Below are 6,819 nucleotides of genomic sequence, written 5' to 3'. Positions count from 1 at the left end.
AATAAATTAAGACAATTATTATGTGAATGGTAGTTTTAACACTAAAATACAATGAGGCTAGTATAAATGACAAAATAACAAAAAATTACCAGCATCAAAAGATTTTTGACGATTGCTCTACACTCTACAGTGCCATTATGACATTGGTTAGTGAGACATCAAAAAAGTTAAGAGCAAGTGCAGCAGTCCCTTCTCTTTCAAAGCCAATTGTGGCTATTTACAGTTCACAGCACAACCTGCGGTACCCTGCTTAGTCCTGATATCTGAGACCTGATGTAAATTCGAATAAGCAGCAGCCATAAACTGTGGTCAACTTGGCTTGGGATGATAAGAAAATTCCTGCTTCTTCTCTTTCTGATGATCATCAGATAAATCTATCTTTTCCATTCTACATGCTTATCCAAATTTATGAAACCATCATCTTGTCGTTTGATCCCATGAAAAATATCCAGGGGTTTCCACAAATATTTAATTTCAATTCACTGCCAATGACAACATGTCAACATTCTCAGTGAACATGCCATGCAGATACCACCTAACTGTTAAAATTTTACTGTTAATAACATACCATAATTACTCTAATGAAGGTTGTGATACTTTTTTTTTTATTTTTTGGTAAGATGTGATACTTTTAATTTACTGATAATATGTAGTTTTAAAGTTTAAACAATAAATGGATGAAATTTAAACCCTAAATTGAATAAAATACTGACCACTTTTTCAGTCATACTCCATAAAGCGGTAGAAAGGTTTTGATGAAAGAGTATGCCAGTGCACCCGTGAACACATAACTGTCCACTCTGTCTAGTACCCCACCTGCGTCAAATGGAGTTAGTAAAATGTGTTAAGCCTCCAACTACTTGTTGATAGAGAAGAAAATGAGTCCGATTTGAATATGAGCTGGATCATCTTTAGCGGCAAGATGACATTCTTAAACAAATTTTTTAACCATATATGTTCAGTAATTATTTATTAATAAATCAGAGACCAAAATAGCAGGATTATTTATATATTGCTACAATATGAGGGCTAAATTTGGATTTACTCATATTTTTTCTTCAATTTCTAGTAAAATTTCTTCTTATATCTAAATATAAATAAAAACCACTCACCATTAAATCCCGACTAGCGAGGGACGAGGGTAAAGGTGAAGACAATCCTTGTGTGCAAAGATAAATAAATAAAGCTTCTCTTACAGAAATATTAGTAAGTAAAGAGTAATTACCATGACCAGGTATTAGGGAGCCAGAGTCTTTCACACCCGCATCACGTTTGATCATTGATTCAGTGAGATCACCAAAAACAGACCCAAAGAAATTCAGAACACCAAGAGCTATTGCGCTGATAAAACCCATGTAAAGACCACAAATTACCAAAGTGTAAATATAACTGTGCACAAGATATAAAAAGTTGCATGGCAAATGAATGAATGTTCATCCTAAACTAGAATGAAGTCTATTCACTGATTGACAAAAGACAAGTAACATGGTAATGAGCAAAAATGACATGGTACTCAAACATCTTAATTCTTAAACAATTGAGGCCAACGGAATTATACATGAGGAAACCTCTACGCTGTATACACACTATATAACAGATTAAGATCAAGAAGACAAGAACCAGTCCACCAGAGGAAAATACGTAATTCTTGAGAAAGATGGGTGATTAATAATAACAATATGATTGACAATATGCTAAAGCCGTGAATGTCCATCATGGTACTACTACTGTAATGACTGCCAGCATGTCTAGAAGTAGAAACCTTACTAATCATCTAATCTCACCAAAATAATGAACTACGAAAAGTTCTACCTACAAATTTTATCCAGCAAACAATTACTACAGGCAAACATCATAACTGAAATTAGCAACACATAACTTATGAGGACAGGTAGTGTACCTTGATATTGATATTGGCCAGCTGAAAATTTTTGATAGTACAACAGAAGTAACTATACACCCACAGAAGCCTATAATAGTACCCTCCCATGTCTTCTTTGGACTTATACTAGTAAGTGGTGTTCTACCAAATGCCTGCATGAAGGTGCAAAAAGAAATTTCATGCTTGAAGGCCAGATTAAGGGTGTATTTTTTGGAAGAGATAAAAAATGAATAGTCTAGATGTGAAATCAAGGAAAACTAAACACTTTATATCATGACAAGTTCAAAATAAGCAGTTAGACACCGACTTTTGACTAAAAATACAACAGCCACAACAGAATACTTTTGTGAAGGAAAAATATAAATAGTCCTTTTTCCTCTCATTCTAGTTTCTTTTAAAAGTATTCCTTATCCTCTGACTACGCACTTCTCAACTTCGCCCTTGTAAAAACAAATATTTTTTCACTCAAAATTCAGGATTTTGCCTAAAATCAATCCGTTAATGTTGCTTAGAAAGGAGAGAAACTAACTTTCGCAATTCAAAGCTTCAGATTGTCATGTCTGAAGTCTGTAAAGATTTACGCATGTTTGGCCCAGAAACTATTTTTTATATTTTTATCAAAAGATGATCCTTCAAAAGACCTATTAATGAAGTGTATGCCACTCTTCAAAATAGAGAAGAAATGGGAATTTCCAAATTTATTATAAAAAATGTCCTCTTCCCTGAAGAATGAGGAGCTTACCCATTGAATAGAAAAGCCCTAAAAGGTGAGATCAAACCAACTTCAAGATATTATAATGAATTTGACACAGTTAGATTATGTAGAAACACATTACAAATTGATTTCTCATCATTTAATAAGCAGCAGATTACCATAACAAAACATTGACGATAATCAGTTACTTGGACTTGTAACCAAGATAGTAAACAAACTTCGGCACATGTATATTAATAGTATTAATTATTTTGTTTTCCAGCAAAATATGAATAGTTCTATTTACATGCTCTTGGTTGATTGTTGCCAGAGATGTGAGATTGTACGACCAAGATATCTCATTAAAAGCAACTTTTTTAAATTAAACACAAAAGAAACTTTGAATACCACTAGTTTCATATATGAAACTTCGTAAGTACAATCTTAGGAATCAAGCAGGCTCATAGAAATGATAGAATGAGTTGGCAATTACCAAATGTAAATACCAGTTCTTTAAACAAGTGACACATTTGAGGAGAAAATAGATATGTTGTAAACCAATAAACCTGCATACCTTGCCACCAAGAAATGCAAATGTATCAGCTGCAATTATGCTGCTTATGGAAATCAAAGTTGCTACAAGACCAACTGTCCAATGAGCTTGACCACCAAGAAGTACAGGCCATGTTGCTCCTATTCCTACAAAATGTTAATCTATTAAGGACATTCAGATCCTAATTCAAACCACGTAGAAAAAAGGGGTATCAAAATATGCTCAATATAATATGCAGAAGTTAGCTTTCATTAATAAATTCTATCTAAAGGATCAGACACCAGTGGCATGTGCGGTAAAATAACATATAGAAAAATGACCAATGGAAATAGGCTTCCTGAATAAAGTCAAACGAGGAACTTGATTCTTTGTTGAATTGAACATCAGAGCTGCTACTACATCAAGTCAAATTTGAATGCAACCTCACATCATGGTAATGCACACAAAAGCAAAACGGGTAGAATATATAAACTAAGCAGGTTTCTACTTCTAGACTAGAGAAGTCCAGGTAATATACAAGGAGAAAAAATATCAGACTTGCTGCAATGGTCCCTTTAGTTCATGCTATTGAAATTTAATTTACTTCCAGCCATGGCCAATGGCAGATTTCAAATAAAGCATTTAATTTTCAACTAAACTACTTCTATGAAGGGAGAATGCACTTGGATTCACAAATATTGAAATCAGAAATAAATAATCAGTGCGATTAGTTAGTTATTTCAAAGGTAAAAGATAAAGAGTACAGTAATAGACTATATTATTCATGTTTAATTGACCTTCCGCAAATGGTTACCAGCAATAACAATTTACAGGTACTATAGTTTAAACATGTCAGAGAGAAATTAAATCTTTACATTTATTATCCAGATTACAAATACTCCAATTTCCAAACATCAACAAAGTAAGTCGGCAAATATTGTGACAACATTATTCAGTAAAAACACTCAAAATAGTTGGGGGGAAATTGAAACCCTACTTAAAAAAAAGTTGAGATATAACAATCAGAACATTGTTTGGTAAAAATGTAACTACAAATGCTACATTACAGATGGCACATTGACTAATAACCGTTTTGTTAAAATATAACAAAACTATGGTGATAATCAACAACTACTACTACAAAGAGATAGAACTAGTGACTTCCGTAAGTTTATAGTTTATATTTGATTATAAAGAAATACATCTGACCAACCCCAGATCCACAATGGACAACTAAAATTGAAAGAGAACTAAAAAAGTCAATTGCTTACTTGTGTTCAAGGCTGGAGCTGCTAAACCACATCGAAGCTTAACCCAAAAGCAGGGAAGATATCCACAATAAAATAGCCCAAAGATGGCACTACTTAGCTGTGCAAAACGGGGACTTCCTCTTTGTAAGAGTAATGCCATGGCTAGAACAAAAGCAGCAGAAGTCACAGAAACATCAATATGACCTCGATACCTGGCATGTTCAGAAATACCAATCAATCAGCAAGCAACAACAATCTACCTTCCATATACTAGAGATTGTCAGATGTAAGCACTAATGGAAAATTAAGGCACACTAACCAATCTTACATGATAAACAACGGCATTAAGGCACAGATGATAGAGCAGACTCGTGACACATAGCGCGGAGGTGGTGTCATTCCTTCAGTAATTCCATGACTCCGAACCAATTCAAAATATTCCCGTGCGCCAGCAAAGACAGCAGCAGCCATGGCAACCGTGAAAACCCATCCACCGGCCAAAACAACACCACCCACGGTAATCCCAATGCCAAGTCCAAAGACAATTCTGTTCCTTAACTGACTAACCTGCTGTTCAGATTTCAAGAGTAAATCCTCCTACAGGGGAAATTATGGCTTCCATTAACTCCTCAGGATCACTCACTTCAGTTACTATGTTCCGTTAAACATGCATGCTCAGAAAGTAATAAAAAATGAAAGTGTATAACCTAACATAGCTTCTCATTGGTTCTTTAAATTTTCCAGGTGTTAAAAGCTTCAGCAAGTTCTCACCATTGAATCAAATCCAATCCACTTCGAAATTCATCATTTAATCCACATCAAAGGAACAAAACCAAAATATACCCATCGTTTTACACTGCTCTAGCACACAAAATTGAAATGGCCTTTTATTTTTTAAATTAAAAAAAATTAATATTAATTATCCATAACTTGTTTCATAGAACCCAAAATTCAAGACGGTATTGACCAAATTAACTCCTAATTATGCACAACCAAATGAAATGAACACAATTTGAATGAAATTCTCAATTACGTCATTGAATTGAATAACCCCTACCCCGGTCTCCAGCAAGTACCTTTTGGGCATTGGGTTGTGGAAGACGTTCCGGTTCAGCCTGACCGACGGCCGCAAAAATGACGCGCGGGTTAGCCAGTGAGCCGGTTCGGCGGGTGAACCGGAGGATGGGTTTTCGTTTGGTGAAGAAGAAAGCGATTGGGGATGGAAGGTGAAGATGGTGATGGAGAATTAGGGATTGGGAAGAGAGGGGAATGAGCATGGGATTAGGGTTTGGTCTGGGAAGGTAGTGGTGGTGGTGGTGGAGAGAGAGCGAGTTGGTGAGTTGAAGTTGAGCCATGAGACCGAGTTGATAGAATAGAATTGAATAGAATACAAGAAAATGGAAATGTACATAATTGGATGCAGTAGTCGTAGACACCAACCAGGTTGTCGTGAAAAACGATAAATTTTCCTGTCGTTCACGTACAGTGAAATTTTTCATAAATAATAACAGGGAAGAATGTTTGTGCCTTCAAATAATGGGAAAGATATTGTAACAATCAAGTTGTGTGATGGTTATTACTAATTAATTTCACTGTTAGATTGATTATGTTGATCCAATAATTATATTTGTTTCTATATTTGTATGGTTATGATTCTTCATATTTAAAGTGAAAACATTAAATATGGAAAATCATAATCATACAAAGGTGGAAATAAATATAAAGTATTAAATTTCGAAAATCATGACCATACAAAGATGGAAATAAATATAATCGTTGGATCAACATAATTGATCTAACAGTGAGATTGATTGGTAGTAACATGGTAGTAACACAACTTGGTTGTTACAATATTATTTTCCTTAAAATAATATAATTTTAGAGAAAGGATATACTTACAATCTTTTTTTTTACAACCTCTTACAATAATATCTTCACATCGAACGGTTATGATTTTCCCAAATTAAACTCATTAATTAATTATTAATTCACAATAAATGATAACAGTTGATTGGTGGAAATCAATTGTGTTAAGATATGGTTGTAAAAAAAATGTTGTAAGTATAACCTTTCTCATAATTTTATATCATTTTAAATTTTAACCGTTGATTTTTGTCAATCAACAATTAAAATTTATTAGATTTTATTAAAAATTATTAATTAACGAAAATAACGGTTATAATCTAAAATGACACAAAGTTATATTCTTTAAAAATGAAAAATATTTTTTCCATAATATTAAAAAATATATACATAATTAATAATTAATTCATATTGAATCTTAAAAATATATATTAAAAAATTATTTAAAATTAAACAGTTGGACAAAAATTTAATGAAATCAAAACATTTTCAAACACTATGTAGCTGTTTATTTATTTTATTTTTTTTGTTGTTGCAAAAAGTAGTTTTTTTAATTATAAGCATGTGTAAACAATTTTCAAATATACTTATGGTTTTT

General features: G+C 33.2%; 1 protein-coding gene across 3 annotated transcripts; it reads right to left on the bottom strand.

The window, feature by feature from the left end:
- LOC133308320 (phosphatidate cytidylyltransferase 4, chloroplastic-like) lies at nucleotides 1-5,796 on the bottom strand. 3 transcript variants are annotated; one of them, XM_061508937.1, is made up of 8 exons: nucleotides 5,435-5,796; nucleotides 4,687-4,955; nucleotides 4,380-4,570; nucleotides 3,151-3,275; nucleotides 1,901-2,034; nucleotides 1,226-1,341; nucleotides 714-816; nucleotides 1-539 (listed from the first exon to the last, which is right to left on the bottom strand). In XM_061508937.1, the coding sequence occupies exons 1-7, from the start codon at nucleotides 5,711-5,713 to the stop codon at nucleotides 725-727; spliced, it is 1,206 nt and encodes a 401-aa protein (XP_061364921.1). In that variant the 5' UTR covers nucleotides 5,714-5,796; the 3' UTR covers nucleotides 1-539; nucleotides 714-724. The 3 variants fall into 3 exon arrangements, with proteins under 3 accessions (XP_061364921.1, XP_061364917.1, XP_061364930.1); XM_061508933.1 differs by having other exon boundaries at nucleotides 1-482; XM_061508946.1 differs by having other exon boundaries at nucleotides 1-482; nucleotides 4,687-4,925.
- Between the last annotated feature and the right edge of the window lie 1,023 nt (nucleotides 5,797-6,819).

Source organism: Gastrolobium bilobum, unplaced genomic scaffold (genome assembly GCF_033153095.1).
Source record: "Gastrolobium bilobum isolate Gb01-03AN ecotype WA unplaced genomic scaffold, APGP_CSIRO_Gbil_v1 utg41985, whole genome shotgun sequence".
In the NCBI taxonomy this organism is placed as follows: Eukaryota; Viridiplantae; Streptophyta; class Magnoliopsida; order Fabales; family Fabaceae; genus Gastrolobium; species Gastrolobium bilobum.
This window is presented reverse-complemented; position numbering and strand designations above follow the sequence as displayed.

Excerpts from the sequence above, each read along its gene's own strand:
- LOC133308320 (XM_061508937.1), bottom strand. The coding sequence starts at position 5,713 with ATGGCTCAACTTCAACTCACCAACTCGCTCTCTCTCCACCACCACCAC. Across the intron at positions 2,035-3,150 it reads TTGCATTTCTTGGTGGCAAG|GCATTTGGTAGAACACCACT; the intron begins GTATGCAGGTTT and ends ACCTTCATGCAG. Across the intron at positions 1,342-1,900 it reads TGGCCAATATCAATATCAAG|CGCAATAGCTCTTGGTGTTC; the intron begins GTACACTACCTG and ends GGGTTTTATCAG.